This window comes from Coregonus clupeaformis, chromosome 26 (assembly GCF_020615455.1).
Source record: "Coregonus clupeaformis isolate EN_2021a chromosome 26, ASM2061545v1, whole genome shotgun sequence".
NCBI lineage: Eukaryota > Metazoa > Chordata > Actinopteri > Salmoniformes > Salmonidae > Coregonus > Coregonus clupeaformis.
In genome coordinates, this window is record NC_059217.1 from 43647523 (window position 1) to 43669510 (window position 21988).

Below are 21988 nucleotides of genomic sequence, written 5' to 3' on the forward strand. Positions count from 1 at the left end.
ACATCCCTGTTAGTGAGCATTTCTCCTTTGCCAAGATAATCCATCCACCTGACAGGTGTGGCATATCAAGAAGTGATTAAACAGCATGATCATTACACAAGTGCACCTTGTGCTTGGGACAATAAAGGCCACTCTAAAATGTGCAGTTTTGTCACACAACACAATGCCACAGATGTCTCAAGTTTTGAGGGAGCGTGGAATTGGCCTGCTGACTGCAAGAATATCCACCAGAGCTGTTGCCAGAGAATTGAATGTTCATTTCTTTATCATAAGCCGCCTCCAATGTTCTACAATAAGCCTGCCTCACAACCGCAGACCAGGTGTAACCACGCCAGGCCAAGACCTCCACATCTGGCTTCTTCACCTGCGGGATCGTCTGAGACCAGCCAACCGGACAGCTGATGAAACTGTGGGTTTGCACAACCAAAGAATTTCTGCACAAATTGTCTCAGGGAAGCACATCTGCGTGCTCGTTGTCCTCAACAGGGTCTTAACCTGACTGCAGTTCGGCATCATAACAGACTTCAGTGGGAAAATGCTCAGCTTCGATGGACACTGGCACGCTGGAGAAGTGTGCTCTTCAAAGACGAATCCCGGTTTCAACTGTATCGGGCGTCGTGTGGGCGAGTGGTTTGCTGATGTCAACGTTGTGAACAGAGTGTCCCATGGTGGCGGTGGGGTTACAGTGTGGGCAGGCATAAGTTACGGACAACGAACACAATTGCATTTTATCGATGGCAATTCGAATGCACAGAGATACCGTGACGAGATCCTGATGCCCATTGTCGTGCCATTCATCCGCCACCATCACCTCATATTTCAGCAAGATCATGCACAATTCCTGGAAGCTGAACATTTCGCAGTTCTTCCATGGCCTGCATATTCACCAGACAGGTCAACCATTAAGCATGTTTGGGATGCTCTGGATTGATGTGTACTACAGCGTGTTGCAGTTTCCGCCAATATCCAGCAACTTCGCACAGCCATTGAAGAGGAGTGGGACAACATTCCACAGGCCACAATCAACAGCCTGATCAACTCTATGCGAAGGAGTGGCAGTCACTCCAGATACTGACTGATTTTCTGATCCACGCCCTTACCTTTTTTTAAAAGGTATCTGTGACCAACAGATGCATATCTGTATTCCCAGTCATGTGAAATCCATAGATTAGGGCCTAATGAATTTATTTAAATTGACTGACTTCCTTATATGAACTGTAACTAAATCTTGCATGTTGCATTTATATAAAAATCAAAGCCTTTGCTTATTCCTAATATACAGTATGTATGCCTTAATTAAAAAAAATATATATAGACTTTCATTTGACAACAGATTTGACATGCTCCTATGAACTTCACATGTTGGTACTCGTGGGTCCTTTTAAATGGAAATGACCGAGGCCATTATCTGACTACAGGTTCAGTTCACCGCTAGGTCACGGTGGTTCTTAACTGTCGCTCAGTTGCTGCTTTCACAAAAACACTGTTATTTCAAGAACTTTACCATGAAGCATATACAGTGAGGGAAAAAAGTATTTGATCCCCTGCTGATTTTGTACATTTGCCAACTGACAAAGAAATGATCATTCTATAATTTTAATGGTAGGTTTGTTTGAACAGTGAGAGACAGAATAACAACAAAAAAATCCAGAAAAACGCATGTCAAAAATTTTATAAATTGATTTGCATTTTAATGAGGGAAATAAGTATTTGACCCCTTCTCAATCAGAAAGATTTCTGGCTCCCAGGTGTCTTTTATACAGGTAATGAGCTGAGATTAGGAGCACACTCTTAAAGGGAGTGCTCCTAATCTCAGTTTGTTATCTGTATAAAAGACACCTGTCCACAGAATCAATCAATCAATCAATCAGATTCCAAACTCTCCACCATGGCCAAGACCAAAGAGCTCTCCAAGGAAGTCAGGGACAAGATTGTAGACCTACACAAGGCTGGAATGGGCTACAAGACCATCGCCAAGCAGCTTGGTGAGAAGGTGACAACAGTTGGTGCGATTATTCTCAAATGGAAGAAACACAAAGTAACTGTCAATCTCCCTCGGCCTGGGACTCCATGCAAGATCTCACCTCGTGGAGTTGCAATGATCATGAGAACGGTGAGGAATCAGCCCAGAACTACACGGGAGGATCTTGTCAATGATCTCAAGGCAGCTGGGACCATAGTCACCAAGAAAACAATTGGTAACACACTACGCCATGAAGGTCTGAAATCCTGCAGCGCCCGCAAGGTCCCCCTGCTCAATAAAGCACATATACAGGCCCGTCTGAAGTTTGCCAATTAACATCTGAATGATTCAGAGGAGAACTGGATGAAAGTGTTGTGGTCAGATGAGACCAAAATCGAGCTGGCATCGAGTTGGCATCAACTCAACTCGCCGTGTTTGGAGGAGGAGGAATGTGCCTATGACCCCACTGAACACCATCCCCACCGTCAAACATGGAGGTGGAAACATTATGCTTTGGGGGTGTTTTTCTGCACCGCATCAAAGGGACGATGGACGGGGCCATGTACCGTCAAATCTTGGGTGAGAACCTCCTTCCCTCAGCCAGAGCATTGAAAATGGGTCGTGGATGGGTATTCCAGCATGACAATTAACCAAAACACACGGCCAAGGCAACAAAGGAGTGGCTCAAAATAAGCACATTAAGGTCCTGGAGTGGCCTAGCCAGTCTCCAGACCTTAATCCCATAGAAAATCTGTGGAGGGAGCTGAAGGTTCGAGTTGCCAAACGTCAGCCTCGAAACCTTAATGACTTGTAGAAGATCTGCAAAGAGGAGTGGGACAAAATCCCTCCTGAGATGTGTGCAAACCTGGTGGCCAACTACAAGAAAGGTCTGACCTCTGTGATTGCCAACAAGGGTTTTTCCACCAAGTACTAAGTCATGTTTTGCAGAGGGGTCAAATACTTATTTCCCTCATTAAAATGCAAATCAATCTATAACATTTTTGACATGTGTTTTTCTGGATTTTTTTGTTGTTATTCTGTCTCTCACTGTTCAAATAAACCTACCATTAAAATTATAGACTGATCATGTCTTTGTCAGTGGGCAAACGTACAAAATCAGCAGGGGATCAAATACTTGTTTCCCTCACTGTAGGAAGGAACATGGTGTGTGTGTGTGTGTGTGTGCGTGTGTGTGTGTGTGTGTGTGTGTGTGTGTGTGTGTGTGTGTGTGTGTGTGTGTGTGTGTGTGTGTGTGAGTGAGAGACTGAAAGAAAAAGAGAGGCGTAGGCTGATACCAGAAAGTCTGGCCAAAGATCCCAGATTTCAACCAACCACCAACTGAAACCCAGTCATCCTGCATGCTTCTGTCTCTCCCTCAGTAAAGTCAGCAAACAACCCCTTCAGTTTGTGTTCTCATGCATACAATGGAAATAAACACCCAACCTCTGCATTCAAGTACAGCCTCACACATCGGCCTGTTTTGAGAGAAAAGACACCTTTGGCGAGATAGTAGGCTACTTCCGTTTTTAGTGAAATACAGTAGTGACTTTGACATTAGAATTTCCTTATTGAAATGTTTGAGTAAAGTCCCTCACCACGGAAGACCACACCCCCTTCAGCTTTACCTGTTCAACAGAACGTCTTCTCAGAGAGCGGTCTGAGAAGACAGTCAGACCACTGAGAAATACGCTGACTAACTATTGTGGTGGGGAATGAGATCCTGAAGGTAGTGGAATACATCAATGTCAGGGATGATATCAGGCTAAGGTAACATTAGGGTTGATATCAGGCTCACTCCCTCTCCTCCACCCAAAACACTCACTCCCTCTCCACCACCCAAAACGCTCACTCCCTCTCCACCACCCAAAACGCTAGGGCTGAACGATTAATTGCATTCGCGATAATATCGCGATTTGACTGAACGCGATTTTCTAATCGCAACGTGCGCGATTTGAGGTGGTCACGTGACGCGACTTTTCATGCTGTCCAGCGCAATGGCCTCTTGCTCGACGGAACAGTCAGAAACTGACACAGCTGATACTTTAATATCGAAGAGGAACAGCACGTCGGTGGTGTGGAACTATTTTGGTTTTAAAAAGAAGATGCTGAGCAGCATCAGGTGTTGTGCAGAGCATGCCGTGCTCCGATTGCTACTTCACGGGGTAACACTACAAACCTGTTTCAGCACTTAAAAAATACCACAAATCAATGCATGACAGTTGTATGACCAAAATGCCGAGCATCAGTGCGCGAGACAAGCCAAATACCTCAAGACAGGGATCACTGACAGAAATGTTCGAAAGTGTCACTCCGTATGAACGTAATTCAAAACGGCACGGAGAAATCACTCGGACAATAACCGAGTTCATAGCCAAAGATATGATGCCTCTCAGCACGGTGACCAAGCCTGGGTTCATGGCATTAATACATACGCTTGATAAACGTTACAGTATACCCTCCCGCACATACTTCAGTCAGACTGCCATACCGGAGCTGTACAAAAGTGCAAAGAGAAAGTCGCCGCGGAACTTAAAACGGTGGAGTTTTTTGCTAGCACTACTGATATGTGGTCAAGCCGCACAGCTGAGCCGTACCAGAGTCTTACAGTCCATTTTATTGATGAAGATTTCAACCTCCGAGCTCGCTGCCTACAAACTACCTACTTCCCAGACGATCACACAGGGGAAAATATTGCAGCCGGCCTGAGAGAAGGGCTTGTCAGCTGGGATCTCCACGAGGAGAATCACGTCTGCATCACGACGGACAACGCGTCGAATATGGTGCTTGCTGCGCGGCTTAATGAATGGACGAGGCTCCAATGTTTTGGCCACAGATTACATCTTGCCATTGGTAAGTTATCGTGTGTGTGTGTGTGTGTGTGTGTGTGTGTGTGTGTGTGTGTGTGTGTGTGTGTGTGTGTGTGTGTGTGTGTGTGTGTGTGTGTGTGTGTGTGTGTGTGTGTGTGTGTGTGTGTGTGTGTGAGTGCGAGAGAGAGAGATCGTCGATTAGTAAAGCTGAATATACAAATATATATAAATGATATTATATAAATCGGATGGGATTAAATAAATTCATACTTCCACTCCTTTTCTAATATGTAAATTCATTTTACTTGCTTATATCATATGTCTGTCTGTGGTGGAATGCCCACCTGCATTTTTTTTTCTTTTCTTGTTTTTGTTTTTTACATGTTTTTTTAGTGTTTATGAGAGAGAGAGAGAGAGAAAGAGAGAGAGAATTGACATGCAAATAAAGACCCTTTGAATTGAGAGAGAGAGAGAGGATGTGTTGTGGATGTGTGTATTTCAGAATTACAGCTAATTTGAGTGTGTAATAGTGAGAGCCTTGTATCAAAACTCAAATTGTGTGTAATACACTACTTTTTATTTCTTTTAGAAAATGCACTCAAAGATGACAGAGTGTCAAGGGCAACAGCACTGTGCAGGAAGCTGGTGGGGCACTTTTCCCACAGTTGGAAGAAGAAAGCAGCCCTGACGGAGGCACAGAGAGAGCTCAAACTCCCTGAGCACAACCTCATAACGGAGTGCCCAACAAGATGGGGTTCTAAAGAAATGATGATTGCCAGAGTGCTTGAACAGGCCAAAGCCATTTCTCAGGTATTGTCTGGAGATCGATATGCACGCTCCCTTATCCCAACCTGGCAGGATATTGACGTGTTGGAGTCGATTCACAAGGCACTGCATCCTCTACTGGAGTTTACTGATGCTCTTTCTGGAGAGGAGTATGTAAGCATCTCCTACCTCAAGCCAGTTCTCCACCTTTTTGCCACATCAGTCCTGGCTGAAGATGCTGAGGACACTGACCTGACTAAATCAATAAAAACCAAAGTCCTAGCATACCTCAATAACAAATATGGAGACCCAAACATCCAGGAGCTTTTGGATGTTGCCTGTTTCCTGGACCCTAGGTTCAAAATACAGTACATCAGTACAGACAACATCCCTGCTATCAAGACTCGTCTGAAGACAGAGATAGTAGACTTGGCACAACGTACATATCATTGGGTAAATAATTATGTATTTCACAAAAACAAAAATTTTCTGTAAAATCTAACTGGAAAACTAATGGCTGTTGTTTTCATCTAATAGGAGAAGAGGTCTCGTACTGAAACTGTTCAGATGCCTCAAAGTGCACAGTCCTTGGGGGAAAAGACGAAGAGGTCTCTTGGCAGTTTTTTTCAAGACCAGTTCAGCCTCTCCTTCTTTGCCTGTAAATCTTGAAGATGTCGCAGAGGCAGAGATAAACAATTACCTGATGACTCCTACCATTGATGGAGAAGATGATCCATTGGCTTGGTGGAGGGTGCACAAGATCAGCTACCCACAGTTGTGCACCATGGCACGCAAGTATCTTTGTGTACCTGCTACAAGCGCTCCCTCAGAGCGTCTTTTTAGCACAGGAGGGAATATTGTGACTTGCACTCGCTCATCCTTGAAGCCAGAAAAAGTCAATATTCTGGTTTTCTTAGCAAAAAACCTGTGAGCCACTGAGAACAGAACTGTTGGATAAGTATGGCTGGCAGTGCCATACTCGTAGTGAACTTTAGTCTGTGTGGTGTGTTATTGTTGTGTACTTGAGATAAGTGAGGCTCATCTATTTTATATTATAATATTCAAATCGTTTATAAAAAATAGTTTGTCTAAATTAAAAGTGCATTTCTCATTTTTTATTTATAACTTTATTTACTTTGATTTTACAAAATATTTTCAAAGCAAATTCCTTGTTTCAGTTGTGTGAAATGTTACTGACTTGGGAGCAGTAAGATACATACAATTTAAAAAAAATTTTTTCTTAAGACTGTACCTTTTGCACACAGTGTTTACAAAGTTCATGCCTTTGTTTAAATTATTTAAATGCACAGTGGCAAAGCCACAGATGTTTCTGTAATGAGCAGTTCAATAAAAATGTCATTTATTTCAAGTCATACATGTTTGAATTTAATTCTAACAAATAGACCCAGCCTATGGGAAAGAACATTTCACACTAAATGTATATACTATTGTGTTGGTCATATTTAAATCATTCATTATGTTTTGTAGGGGAAAAAGGATAAATAAATTAAATCGCATATTAAATCGCAATCGCAATATTGGGGGCAAAAAATCGCAATTAGATTATTTTCCAAAATCGTTCAGCCTTACAAAACGCTCACTCCCTCTCCACCACCCAAAACGCTCACTCCCTCTCCACCACCCAAAACGCTCACTCCCTCTCCACCACCCAAAACGCTCACTCCCTCTCCACCACCCAAAACACTCACTCCCTCTCCACCACCCAAAACACTCACTCCCTCTCCACCACCCAAAACACTCACTCCCTCTCCACCACCCAAAACACTCACTCCCTCTCCACCACCCAAACACTCAATCCCTCTCCACGACCCAAACACTCACTCCCTCTCCTCCACCCAAACACTCAATCCCTCTCCTCCACAAGACCCACACCACCACGCCTTAATGGAGTGACTGCATTAGAGAAAGCCCACAGTGGGGTATTGTATCGATTTAAGCTCCTCTCCTCCCAGTATAAGACAGTCTCTAAGGCCCCCCATGGAAACATTCTCTCTCTTAGGCCCCCCCATAAAAGCACTCTCTCTTTCTCTAAGGCCCTCCATAGAAACACTCTTTCTCAGTCCTCTCTCTCTCTCTCTCTCTCTCTCTATTCGCTGTGGCCTCAGCTAGGGTTGGGGCAACATTACGGAAGCATCGTATATCGACGATGATTGACAGCCATGGTCGATGGAGATGACATTGTGATGTCACAAACGATGGGTAAGCCTTTGCATTTGAATGGAGTCTGGCAGCGCACAACGGAGAACAGCAGGGCGACCTGCCAAACGGAGAACAGCAGGGCGACATGCCAAACGGAGAACAGCAGGGCGACATGCCAAACGGAGAACAGCAGGGCGACATGCCAAACGGAGAACAGCAGGGCGACATGCCAAACGGAGAACAGCAGGGCGACATGCCAAACGGAGAACAGCAGGGCGACATGCCAAACGGAGAACAGCAGGGCGACATGCCAAACGGAGAACAGCAGGGCGACATGCCAAACGGCGAACAGCAGGGCGACATGCCAAACGGAGAACAGCAGGGCGACATGCCAAACGGAGAACAGCAGGGCGACATGCCAAACGGAGAACAGCAGGGCGACATGCCAAACGGAGAACAGCAGGGCGACCTGCCAAACGGAGAACAGCAGGACGACATGCCAAACGGAGAACAGCAGGGCGACATGCCAAACGGAGAACAGCAGGGAGCGACATGCCAAACGGAGAACAGCAGGACGACATGCCAAACGGAGAACAGCAGGGCGACATGCCAAACGGAGAACAGCAGGGCGACATGCCAAACGGAGAACAGCAGGGCGACATGCCAAACGGAGAACAGCAGGGCGACATGCCAAACGGAGAACAGCAGGGCGACATGCCAAACGGAGAACAGCAGGGCGACATGCCAAACGGAGAACAGCAGGGCGACATGCCAAACGGAGAACAGCAGGGCGACATGCCAAACGGCCTATTCCCTGTAGCCTAAATGTTCAATAAATATGTTTAACATAATGCAAGAGAACAATGTAGATTGTAGAAAGAGCTGAGAACACCAAAGCAGAGCAAAATATATGCATATTGCCTACTCTTTCATGATCAACCATCAAATGAATCTATGGGCATAACGGAGTGAACAGAAAGTTGTTTGCGAATAGCCTAAATGATAACATAGTATAGTGATAATAGGAGACAACAAACGGTTCCAAGATGGACTAATCAAATAGGAAGTTTAAACATACATATATATACATATACACATATACAGTGGGGGAAAAAAGTATTTAGTCAGCCACCAATTGTGCAAGTTCTCCCACTTAAAAAGATGAGAGAGGCCTGTAATTTTCATCATAGGTACACGTCAACTATGACAGACAAATTGAGAGAAAAAAAATCCAGAAAATCACATTGTAGGATTTTTAATGAATTTATTTGCAAATTATGGTGGAAAATAAGTATTTGGTCACCTACAAACAAGCAAGATTTCTGGCTCTCACAGACCTGTAACTTCTTCTTTAAGAGGCTCCTCTGTCCTCCACTCGTTACCTGTATTAATGGCACCTGTTTGAACTTGTTATCAGTATAAAAGACACCTGTCCACAACCTCAAACAGTCACACTCCAAACTCCACTATGGCCAAGACCAAAGAGCTGTCAAAGGACACCAGAAACAAAATTGTAGACCTGCACCAGGCTGGGAAGACTGAATCTGCAATAGGTAAGCATCTTGGTTTGAAGAAATCAACTGTGGGAGCAATTATTAGGAAATGGAAGACATACAAGACCACTGATAATCTCCCTCGATCTGGGGCTCCACGCAAGATCTCACCCTGTGGGGTCAAAATGATCACAAGAACGGTGAGCAAAAATCCCAGAACTACACGGGGGGACCTAGTGAATGACCTGCAGAGAGCTGGGACCAAAGTAACAAAGCCTACCATCAGTAACACACTACGCCGCCAGGGACTCAAATCCTGCAGTGCCAGACGTGTCCCCCTGCTTAAGCCAGTACATGTCCAGGCCCGTCTGAAGTTTGCTAGAGTGCATTTGGATGATCCAGAAGAGGATTGGGAGAATGTCATATGGTCAGATGAAACCAAAATATAACGTTTTGGTAGAAACTCAACTCGTCGTGTTTGGAGGACAAAGAATGTTGAGTTGCATCCAAAGAACACCATACCTACTGTGAAGCATGGGGGTGGAAACATCATGCTTTGGGTCTGTTTTTCTGCAAAGGGACCAGGACGACTGATCCGTGTAAAGGAAAGAATGAATGGGGCCATGTATCGTGAGATTTTGAGTGAAAACCTCCTTCCATCAGCAAGGGCATTGAAGATGAAATGTGGCTGGGTCTTTCAGCATGACAATGATCACAAACACACCGCCCGGGCAACGAAGGAGTGGTTGCCCAGTGACAGCCCCAAAACATCACTGCTCTAGAGGAGATCTGCATGGAGGAATGGGCCAAAATACCAGCAACAGTGTGTGAAAACCTTGTGAAGACTTACAGAAAACGTTTGACCTGTGTCATTGCCAACAAAGGGTATATAACAAAGTATTGAGAAACTTTTGTTATTGACCAAATACTTATTTTCCACCATAATTTGCAAATAAATTCATTAAAAATCCTACAATGTGATTTTCTGGAATTTTTTTCCTCATTTTGTCTGTCATAGTTGACGTGTACCTATGATGAAAATTACAGGCCTCTCTCATCTTTTTAAGTGGGAGAACTTGCACAATTGGTGGCTGACTAAATACTTTTTTTCCCCACTGTATGTATCTATGTATGTATGTATGTATGTGTGTGTATATATATATATATATATATATATACACACACACACACATATATATATACACACACAGTGGGGAGAACAAGTATTTGATACACTGCCGATTTTGCAGGTTTTCCTACTTACAAAGCATGTAGAGGTCTGTAATTTTTATCATAGGTACACTTCAACTGTGAGAGATGGAATCTATAACAAAAATCCAGAAAATCACATTGTATAATTTTTTAAGTAATTAATTTGCATTTTATTGCATGACATAAGTATTTGATACATCAGAAAAGCAGAACTTAATATTTGGTACAGAAACCTTTGATCATACGTTTCCTGTAGGTCTTGACCAGGTTTGCACACACTGCAGCAGGGATTTTGGCACACTCCTCTATACAGACCTTCTCCAGATTCTTCAGGTTTCGGGGCTGTCGCTGGGCAATACGGACTTTCAGCTCCCTCCAAAGATTTTCTATTGGGTTCAGGTCTGGAGACTGGCTAGGCCACTCCAGGACCTTGAGATGCTTCTTACGGAGCCACTCCTTAGTTGCCCTGGCTGTGTGTTTCGGGTCGTTGTCATGCTGGAAGACCCAGCCACGACCCATCTTCAATGCTCTTACTGAGGGAAGGAGGTTGTTGGCCAAGATCTCGCGATACATGGCCCCATCCATCCTCCCCTCAATACGGTGCAGTCGTCCTGTCCCCTTTGCAGAAAAGCATCCCCAAAGAATGATGTTTCCACCTCCATGCTTCACGGTTGGGATGGTGTTCTTGGGGTTGTACTCATCCTTCTTCTTCCTCCAAACACGGCGAGTGGAGTTTAGACCAAAAAGCTCTATTTTTGTCTCATCAGACCACATGACCTTCTCCCCATTCCTCCTCTGGATCATCCAGATGGTCATTGGCAAACTTCAGATGGGCCTGGACATGCGCTGGCTTGAGCAGGGGGACCTTGCATGCACTGCAGGATTTTAATCCATGACGGCGTAGTGTGTTACTAATGGTTTTCTTTGAGACTGTGGTCCCAGCTCTCTTCAGGTCATTGACCAGGTCCTGCCGTGTAGTTCTGGGCTGATCCCTCACCTTCCTCATGATCATTGATGCCCCACGAGGTGAGATCTTGCATGGAGCCCCAGACCGAGGGTGATTGACCGTCATCTTGAACTTCTCCCATTTTCTAATAATTGCGCCAACAGTTGTTGCCTTCTCACCAAGCTGCTTGCCTATTGTCCTGTAGCCCATCCCAGCCTTGTGCAGGTCTACAATTTTATCCCTGATGTCCTTACACAGATCTCTGGTCTTGGCCATTGTGGAGAGGTTGGAGTCTGTTTGATTGAGTGTGTGGACAGGTGTCTTTTATACAGGTAACGAGTTCAAACAGGTGCAGTTAATACAGGTAATGAGTGGAGAACAGGAGGGCTTCTTAAAGAAAAACTAACAGGTCTGTGAGAGCCGGAATTCTTACTGGTTGGTAGGTGATCAAATACTTATGTCATGCAATAAAATGCAAATTAATTACTTAAAAATCATACAATGTGATTTTCTGGATTTTTGTTTTAGATTCCGTCTCTCACAGTTGAAGTGTACCTATGATAAAAATGACAGACCTCTACATGCTTTGTAAGTAGGAAAACCTGCAAAATCGGCAGTGTATCAAATACTTGTTCTCCCCACTGTACAGTGGGGAAAAAAAGTATTTAGTCAGCCACCAATTGTGCAAGTTCTCCCACTTAAAAAGATGAGAGAGGCCTGTAATTTTCATCATAGGTACACGTCAACTATGACAGATAAAATGAGAAAGAAAATTCCAGAAAATCACATTGTAGGATTTTAAATGAATTTATTTGCAAATTATGGTGGAAAATAAGTATTTGGTCAATAACAAAAGTTTCTCAATACTTTGTTATATACCCTTTGTTGGCAATGACACAGGTCAAACGTTTTCTGTAAGTCTTCACAAGGTTTTCACACACTGTTGCTGGTATTTTGGCCCATTCCTCCATGCAGATCTCCTCTAGAGCAGTGATGTTTTGGGGCTGTCGCTGGGCAACACAGACTTTCAACTCCCTCCAAAGACTTTCTATGGGGTTGAGATCTGGAGACTGGCTAGGCCACTCCAGGACCTTGAAATGCTTCTCACGAAGCCACTCCTTCGTTGCCCGGGCGGTGTGTTTGGGATCATTGTCATGCTGAAAGACCTAGCCACGTTTCATCTTCAATGCCCTTGCTGATGGAAGGAGGTTTTCTTTTCTTCTCCTCAGGCTCCAGGCCCTCTCCCTCTCCCCTCACACTCTCTTTAAACGGCACTACATAGAAAACATTCTACTCGTGCAATGGATTACAGTCAACACATATATACACAGTCAACACATACAACCCTTTCATAGACCAAGTAAACTGGTTGTTTGGTTTTAGTGATGATGTGTCAGAGCCTGGCTACGCTCTTCATAGCCATGGTGTCTCTATTCCAAACAATGAAATGTTGATTCAATTAAATGGCTGTTGAGAGCACTTCCATAATGGTACTCGGTTTATACTGCAATCTAGCGCCATATTTGTTGTTAATTAACCTTGACGTGTAGGCTCACTTCTGCAATTGGCTGTAAAATCTACATATACGTGCAATTATCCCTTCATGTTTTTATTATTTCATCAGTGCTTTAATCACAGTTTTACGCTCAGTTTTTTTTATAACAAAGTGCAATGAGGAACCATAAGGGCTAGTTGTGTTTTACCATGTCTTAGGTCTACCTAAATGTTTCACCAGCATGTTCACCTTTTCTGGTTTAAGAAGACTTCGGAATGGAGTGATAACATTGCCTGCTGTACTGAAAACACTGAGTGCTTGTTGCACAGATGCACAGGTACTTTGGGGCGACGTTTGCCATGAGTGGAAAGACCTTCATTCCCCTCTCCACCATGCCAGTGGGTCAACATCTCCTCCGATGGCATGTTCAATGAGCGTGATTGAGTGAGACTTTCTTTTACCAAAGAAAAAATAACTATGCCTAACAGCGTTTTATTCTTAACAGGGATTTACTGAGATTGTTTGTGACTTTTGTACCAATTTAAATGAGAAGAATTACATCAAGCCTAGACTAAGCAGCAAATCATAACCAATGTGTGTAACTCCAGTCCTTTATATTGCGTCCTTCACGCGACCCCTCCGTCCGCCCGCGCCCAAAAAATACGATACCGTCGTATATCAACGACGTTCGGACAGGTCGATGGGACGATATGCCATTCCAGACGTCGACCAACTCTACTCACAGCAAGCCGCAAGCCCATCTTCTAAACTCCATCTCTTTAGGTCCTGTTAACCATTAACATTGGTTCTCTACTCTCCAGTCTAATCCTCATTAACATTGGTTCTCTACTCTCCAGTCTAATCCTCATTAACATTGGTTCTCTACTCTCCAGTCTAATCCTCATTAACATTGGTTCTCTACTCTCCAGTCTAATCCTACTTAACAGGTTTTAGAGAATACAGTAAAAACATTAGAAATAGAAAACATTGTCCACACCCTCCCTATATTGTACTATACTGTACTACACCATACTATACCATACAAAGTCAACTAATTGGTGGATTAGTTTAGAAACAGTTTGGCTCTGTGACAACCATAGTCAGAGGACAGGTGAAACTGAGCGTAAAACTGTGATTAAAGCACTGATGAAATAATGCAAAATAATAAAAACATGAAGGGATAATTGCACGTATATGTAGATTTTACAGCCAATTGCAGAAGTGAGCCTACACGTCAAGGTTAATTAACAACAAATATGGCGCTAGATTGCAGTATAAACCGAGTACCATTATGGAAGTGCTCTAAACAGCCATTTAATTGAATCAACATTTCATCCTTTGGAATAGAGACACCATGGCTACGAAGAGCGTAGCCAGGCTCTGACACATCATCACTAAAACCAAACAACCAGTTTACTTGGTCTATGAAAGGGTTGTATGTGTTGACTGTGTATATATGTGTTGACTGTAATCCATTGCACGAGTAGAATGTTTTCTATGTAGTGCCGTTTAAAGAGAGTGTGAGGGGAGAGGGAGAGGGCCTGGAGCCTGAGGAGAAGAGAAAAACAAACACACACACTGCCCTCAATTCAAATCAAATTTTATTTGCCACATGTGCCGAATACAACAGGTGTAGACATTACCGTGAAATGCTTACTTACAAGCCCTTAACCAACAATAAAGTTCAAGAAAGAGTTAAGAAAATATTTACCAAACAAACTAAAGTAATAAATAAAATTATAAAATAACAATAACGAGGCTATATACAGGGGGTACAGGTTAGTCGAGGTAATTTGTACATGTAGTTAGGGTTAAAGTGACTATACATAGATAATAGACAGCGAGTAGCAGCATTGTAACAACGGAGGGGTGGGGGGGGGGGCAATATAAATAGTCCGGGTGGCCATTTTATTAATTGTTCAGCAGTTTTATGGCTTTGGGGTAGAAGCTGTTAAGGAGCCTTTTGGACCTAGACTTGGCACTCCGGTACCGCTTGCCATGCGGTAGCAGAGAGAACAGTCTATGACTTGGGTGACTGGAGTCTTTGACAATTTTTGGGGTTTTCCTCTGACACCGCCTAGTATATAGGTCCTGGATGGCAGGAAGCTTGGCCCCAGTGATGTACTGGGCCGTATGCACTACCCTCTGTAGCCATGCCAAATCTTTTCAGTCGCCTGAGGGGGAAAAGGTGTTGTCGTGACAATTAACAACTGTCTTGGTGTGTTTGGACCATGATAGTTCGTTGATGATGTGGACACCAAGGAGCTTGAAACACTCAACCTGCTCCTCTACAGCCCCGTCGATGTTAATGGGGGCCTGTTCGGCCCGCCTTTTCCTGTAGTCCACGATCAGCTCCTTTGTTCACACTGCTCTCCTGGGACCCTGTGTGTATTGTCTACAGCCAATATCTAGATGACATGTACAGTAACCTATACCCGGAAATGTCCCTGTGGTGTGCCTACCAATCTAGCTACTGTAAAATATATTCAAAACACTCAACAAGCTTTCAGACTAGACACTTTTTGAAGTCACAGGTCAATACAGTAAATCAAAAAGGCCTATTCTTCCCTCCCTTCATCGGAGCTGTTCTGATGTAGCCTGAGAACACCTCCCATCCACAGGCCTCAGATCAGCCTGACTGATGGAGCTTTAGCCTGAGAACACCTGACAAGGCTCACATCACAGGCCTCAGATCAGCGAAGTGTACGTACAGAAACACCAATTCAGCTCCGTGAGTAGAATACGAATGAGAATAAACTCACAACCCTGATCTGTGAGTATTCTGAGTCATCTCTTCGGTTCACTAAAATACTGCTTGAAATTGGATCTCGAGTGAGCCGCTCGTGACAGCCGTAATAATCTTCAACATCTGCAGAGAAAAATGAAGTGCCGTTTCTGCATTTTAACTCAGGCAATCAGCAGTAGGAATTTTTGTCTAAAGCCGTCAGTGCAGAACATTGCAGCCAGGAGTGTGGAAGGACAAGAAGGAAACCATAAGATAAATGGTTCAATGTGGACCAAAGGGAAGGGTGCAAGGTTCCTCCCCTTCTTACATTCCATTTTCTATGACTAAGAGAAACTTAATTGGGGATGAAAACATTATTACATGTGGATTTTTCGGGTTTTCGAATCGAGGCGTGATGGCAAAATACACAAAGAGTTACTGTCTGTAAACAGTCCTTCCAACAATGGCAAATTAAATCACAGGCAAAGAAACCATTTCTATTTCTCCATCAGTTTCCTGTTTGTAAAACCTATGTTCAGTTTCGTGTCATTCCCTGATTTTCAGGACGTTACAGAAGGAAGGAAGAGTGGACGTTACGGAAAGAAGGAAGAGTGGACGTTACGGAAGGAAGGAAGAGTGGACGTTACGGAAGGAAGGAAGAGTGGACGTTACAGAAGGAAGGAAGAGTGGACGTTACAGAAGGAAGGAAGAGTGGACGTTACGGAAGGAAGGAAGAGTGGACGTTACAGAAGGAAGGAAGAGTGGACGTTACAGAAGGAAGAGTGGACGTTACGGAAGGAAGGAAGGAAGAGTGGACGTTACAGAAGGAAGAGTGGACGTTACGGAAGGAAGGGGGGATTTCAGGATCCACAGAAGTTGAAATAATTTAGAAAAGGGATTCATAAAAGCTGAAAAGAAAAAAAGGGATCCAGAAAAGCTATGACGCTAAGAGTAAATCCTTTCTTATCATTTTTACATTTTAGTCATTTAGCAGACACTCTTATCCAGAGCGACTTACAGTTAGTGAGTGCATAATTATTTTTTTTCATACTGGTCCCCCATGGGAAACGAACCCACAACTCTGGCGTTGCAAACACCATGCTCTACCAACTGAGCTACACGGGACATATCACTGTATCAGAGCAAATACAACATAACACAATACATTCCTTGACTATGGCCTAACTCCATCAAAAAACAAGAATATGCTGATAAGGCACAGTTACGATAAGACAAAATACACAAAGAGTTACTGTATGTAAACAGTCCTTCCAACAATGGTGAGATACATCACAGGCAAATAAACCATTTATATTTCTCCATCAGTTTCCTGTTTGTAAAACCTATGTTCAGTTTCGTGTCATTCCCTGATTCCATACTCATAGTCCATAATCAATATCAGTCCACCTTCAAGTCAGTTTTCATTTCCATTTGTTACATTTTGACCCAAAGCAGCTCCGAGCTGAGTAATACTTTTGGACTGACAGCTGCTCATGCACAATTTGTATGCTAGAATTAATGACCAGGCCAAGCCATTTGGAGAGATCAAAGGGAACCAAATCTGGCCCTAATAACAGCCCTCACAGTGTTGGACAGGGCGGAACCAAACATGTCACGACCTGCAGGATGTGTGTGTGTGTGTGTGTTTGCGCATGTGGATGTGGGGCCTTTTTAAACAAAAGTGACATGACATTGGCTCTGCAGATAGTACCATAGTTTGAGAGTTCAGAGTTCAGAACGTCAACCCTTGAAAACAACACAAGTACACTACATCAGTGGTTCCCAACCAGGGGTACTAGGACCCCTGGTTATCTTAGAACATTGACTATGCTGGTGGTTACTCAGTGAATTCTCTCTGCAGACCTGTCAGAATAGTTTCACATCCATGAACGACCTTCCATGCTTATGGATGGACAAAAGCAGGTCAGCATCTAGACTCATGCCTGAGAGAGTGGAAAAGCAGGTTGGCTTTTGTCCTACAGTGTCACTGAGATGAAGTCACCGGCTCTGAGACGAAGAGAACATGGCTACAGCACCTCAAACGACATCGGGCACTGTGCATCGAGAACAAGAAAAACAACCATCCTGTCCACAATCATTTCCCGTGGCGTGGCGTGCCATTCCAAAGGATGGAATTTGACAGTCAGCAGGGGGATGAAAAACCAACTGACATATAATCTCCACCCAGCACAGGCAGAAGAGGACTGGCCACCCCTCAGAGCCTGGTTCCGCTCTAGGTTTCTTCCTAGGTTCCTGCCTTTCTAGGGAGTTTTTCCTAGCCACCATGCTTCTACATCTGCATTGCTTGCTCTCTGGGGTTTTAGGCTGGGTTTCTTTATAAGTACTTTGTAACAACTGCTGATGTAAAAGGGTTCATAAATGAATTTGATTGATTGATTGATTGATTGATGTTGAATTGCGTGTTTGTCCACACATTTCAGGCCCCGCATCTGACAGCGGCAGTTTAACTTCCCAGCGAACACGCAACGAAAGTAACACGTTCAGACGCTGCAGCGTTTCGAGTCTCTGTGGGCTTGACTTTGTGTGACGCTTCAGACACCATGGAAGGAAGTAAGAGTGGACGTTACGGAAGGAAGTAAGGAAGAGAGGACGTTACGGAAGGAAGGGTGGACGTCACGGAAGGAAGGAAGGAAGGAAGAGTGGACGTTACAGAAGGAAGTAAGGAAGAGAGGACATTACGGAAGGAAGGGTGGACGTCACGGAAGGAAGGAAGGAAGAGTGGACGTTACAGAAGGAAGGAAGAGTGGACGTTACAGAAGGAAGGAAGAGTGGACGTTACGGAAGGAAGGAAGAGTGGACGTTACGGAAGGAAGGAAGTGTGGACGTTACGGAAGGAAGGAAGTGTGGACGTTACAGAAGGAAGGAATGTGGACGTTACGGAAGGAAGTGCGGACGTTACAGATGGAAGGAAGAGTGGACGTTACGGAAGGAAGGAAGAGTGGACGTTACGGAAGGAAGGAAGAGTGGTCGTTACAGAAGGAAGGAAGAGGGGTCGTTACAGAAGGAAGGAAGGAAGGAAGGAAGGAAGGAAGGAAGGAAGGAAGGAAGGAAGGAAGGAAGGAAGGAAGGAAGGAAGGAAGGAAGGAAGGAAGGAAGGAAGGAAGGAAGAGTGGACGTTACGGAAGGAAGGAAGAGTGGACGTTACAGAAGGAAGGAAGAGTGGACGTTACGGAAGGAAGGAAGAGTGGACGTTACAGAAGGAAGGAAGTGTGGACGTTACGGAAGGAAGGAAGTGTGGACGTTACGGAAGGAAGGAAGTGTGGACGTTACGGAAGGAAGGAAGTGTGGACGTTACAGAAGGAAGGAATGTGGACGTTACGGAAGGAAGGAAGAGTGGTCGTTACAGAAGGAAGGAAGGAAGGAAGGAAGGAAGGAAGGAAGGAAGAGTGGACGTTACGGAAGGAAGGAAGAGTGGACGTTACGGAAGGAAGGAAGAGTGGACGTTACAGAAGGAAGGAAGGAAGGTCAGCAAAAGATAGAGTGAAGAAGGTTTGAAGGGTATCAGACTGTGCCCTGCATACACTGTAATGGACTCCAAGGTCATTCCACTTACACAGAAACATCAATTTTGTCCCTATGAGCCACTGCACATACCAACTAACCCAACACAACTTAACATCTACAAATTACACTCTACTTACATAGGTAATTCCAATGGTATTCCATAAGGCTGTGCTATGAACAGGGGATCCCGAGTGGCGCAGCGGTCTGAGGCACTGCATCTCAGTGCTTGAGGCGTCACTACAGACCCCCTGGTTCGATTCCAGGCTGTATCACAACCTGGCCGTGATTGGGAGTCCCACAGGGCGGCGCACAATTGGCCCAGCGTCGTCCGGGATCGGCCCAGTGTAGGCTGTCATTGTAAATAACAATTTGTTCTTAACTGACTTGCCTAGTTAAATAAAGGTAAAATAAAAAAAATAAAAAAATGTACATTGGGAGCACCACATCTAACAAACCCAGTTCCACACGAAGTCCAAAGTCATCACCTGTACTCCTCCAGCCTTGCCCTGGAGAGGCCAGTGGTTTGCCTTTGTTAATAAGAGGAATGCTGCCCGACCAGACGTCCATGCTCCAACAGGCTTGGTTTATGGCCTTGTAAACACGGCAATGCTGAGAGGCAAATATCAGGGCCTTGACCTCTCGACGAGTCACATAGCCACATGGGCTCTCCGCTCATTCATTATACAAAGGAGACTGACTTTACAGTATGCTACAGAATCGACAAGCTAGGCATTTCCGTACTAAGATGCATTTTGTTTGCGGAGTTGTTGGCAGGTCGGTTCATGATTCACTTTTAAGAGATGAAGACAAATGAAATGCATCCTATTCATGGCTCAAGTAAAAGTGAAAGTCACCCAGTAAAATACTACTTGAGTAAAGGTCTAAAAGTATTTGGTTTTAAATATACTTAAGTATCAAAAGTAAAAATCATTTCAAATTCCTTATATTAAGCAAACCAGACTGTAACATTTTCTTGTTTTTTATTTATTTACGGATAGCCAGGGGCACACTCCGACACTCCGACATCATTTACAAACGAAGCATTTATGTTTCGTGAGTCTGCCAGATCAGAGGCAGTAGGGATGACCAGGGATGTTCTCTTGATAAGTGTGTGAATTGGACCATCTTCCTGTCCTGCTAAGCATTCAAAATATAATGAGTACTTTTGGGTGTCAGGGGAAAATGTATGGAGTAAAAGGCACATCATTTTCTTTAAGAATGTAGTGAAGTAAAAGTAGTCAAAAATATAAATAGTAAAGATACCCCAAAAAACTACTTAAAGTATTTTTACTTAAGTACTTTACACCACTGCACATGCATCCAAACGTACAAGAGACAAATACGTGTTTTAAGGAAATAGCTCCAGTCAGGCTCCACTAGTCCCCTCTGGTAGCCTCCCCATATCCCCCAGAACAATGACTCTGGTAGGGGAAGAGGAAGACCTATTCAGGGCCCTCTTCTGTTTCTGCTACAGCGTGACGGTACGTCTACCGCTCTCCCTCACTTCCACTGAATTGTCACGCAGCACCAGTGTGACACATTTGGCTCTTTTGTCATTTCCTGCAGTAGCGAGGTCTATGAATGGAACGCTAGCCAGAGCATCCTCTTCTTATCTTCTCTTTGTTGCTCTCAAACTCAGATGATTCTGACCTACAGTGACTATTCAATCAGTCGATCAATCTGATGTATTTAGCCCTTTTCAACAGTCGTCACATAGTGCTTTACAATAACCTGGCCTAGACCCATAAGAGAAATTCTAAAGGTCCTGACCCCTAAGAGATATTCTAAGGTCCTGTACAGTAACCCGGCCTAGACCCCTAAGAGATATTCTAAGGTCCTGTACAGTAACCCGGCCTAGACCCATAAGAGATATTCTAAGGTCCTGACCCCTAAGAGATATTCTAAGGTCCTGTACAGTAACCCGGCCTAGACCCCTAAGAGATATTCTAAGGTCCTGACCCCTAAGAGATATTCTAAGGTCCTGTACAGTAACCCGGCCTAGACCCCTAAGAGATATTCTAAGGTCCTGTACAGTACAAGTGAGGCATCAGATATTGGAGCTGAAGCATCAGAAGTGTCTGAACAGAAAGTATCACCTCCATTATCAGACAGCCTTGTAGAGCAGACAGTCTGTTTTGTTGTCTCCTGTACTCCTGTGCCACAGCAAGGTCAGCCAGGAGAGAAACCGCAATGGAGAGCGCTGATACTGAACGCAGCAGCACTGCAATGCCAGACACGTAATGATGGGCCCCTGTGGTGCGCTAGCGTTGCTCAACCCACCAACCTCCACTCCAAAAGTGACTGTCTACTCAAATAGAAGAGGGTTTACAGCCACAATTCAAACGTCATAGAAGTGATACATTAAACTGCTCCTTTCGAGAAGGGACAGCTTCTACCACACCTGTGGAGTGACTCTGATAGAATGTTGCATGTCAAATAGTGTGCGCCGTAGAGGAACGAAAGAGATGAATTAGCCTAACTAAAACAATCGCTTCATTGACGACTCCAAGTGTATCAAATGGGTTCAAAGCCAAAAAGGGGGGCAGGAGGGGGGAATGACGATCATTGCATATCATCTAGATGTAGGCATGACATTTACAAAGGACAACTTAAATGTTTCTGTATCTCTCACTACCTCTGTCCCTAAGTAATTTGAATGTCTAGTCCTAAAATGTGGGCCTTGGTAATAATGCTCAATTTACACTAGTGGGAGTTTATTGCCTGAACATGTGCTCTTAGCCGCTTGTCTGACATGCTAACAATGCTAAATCTGAAATATTAATTTTGGGTGATCTTAATCTGGATTGGTTGATGCCAGCTTCTGATAGGCTGAAAGAGATCTGCACTGAGCTAAATCTAACTCAGCTGATAACTGAACCAACCGCCCCAACTTTAAA

The 21988-nt window shown here is 44.2% G+C and overlaps 2 protein-coding genes across 2 annotated transcripts in view; one reads left to right on the top strand and one right to left on the bottom strand.

Annotated features, from left to right (window-relative positions):
* The window catches only part of LOC121540804 (unconventional myosin-IXAa), a 228503-nt gene that overhangs the window by 177143 nt on the left and 29372 nt on the right, over positions 1–21988 (bottom strand). The window lies entirely within an intron of this gene.
* On the top strand, positions 4485–6603 carry LOC123481961 (E3 SUMO-protein ligase ZBED1-like). Its single transcript, XM_045207876.1, has 3 exons — positions 4485–4813; positions 5360–5988; positions 6073–6603. Exons 1-3 carry the CDS (start codon positions 4528–4530, stop codon positions 6202–6204), a joined length of 1047 nt encoding a protein of 348 aa, XP_045063811.1. The 5' UTR covers positions 4485–4527; the 3' UTR covers positions 6205–6603.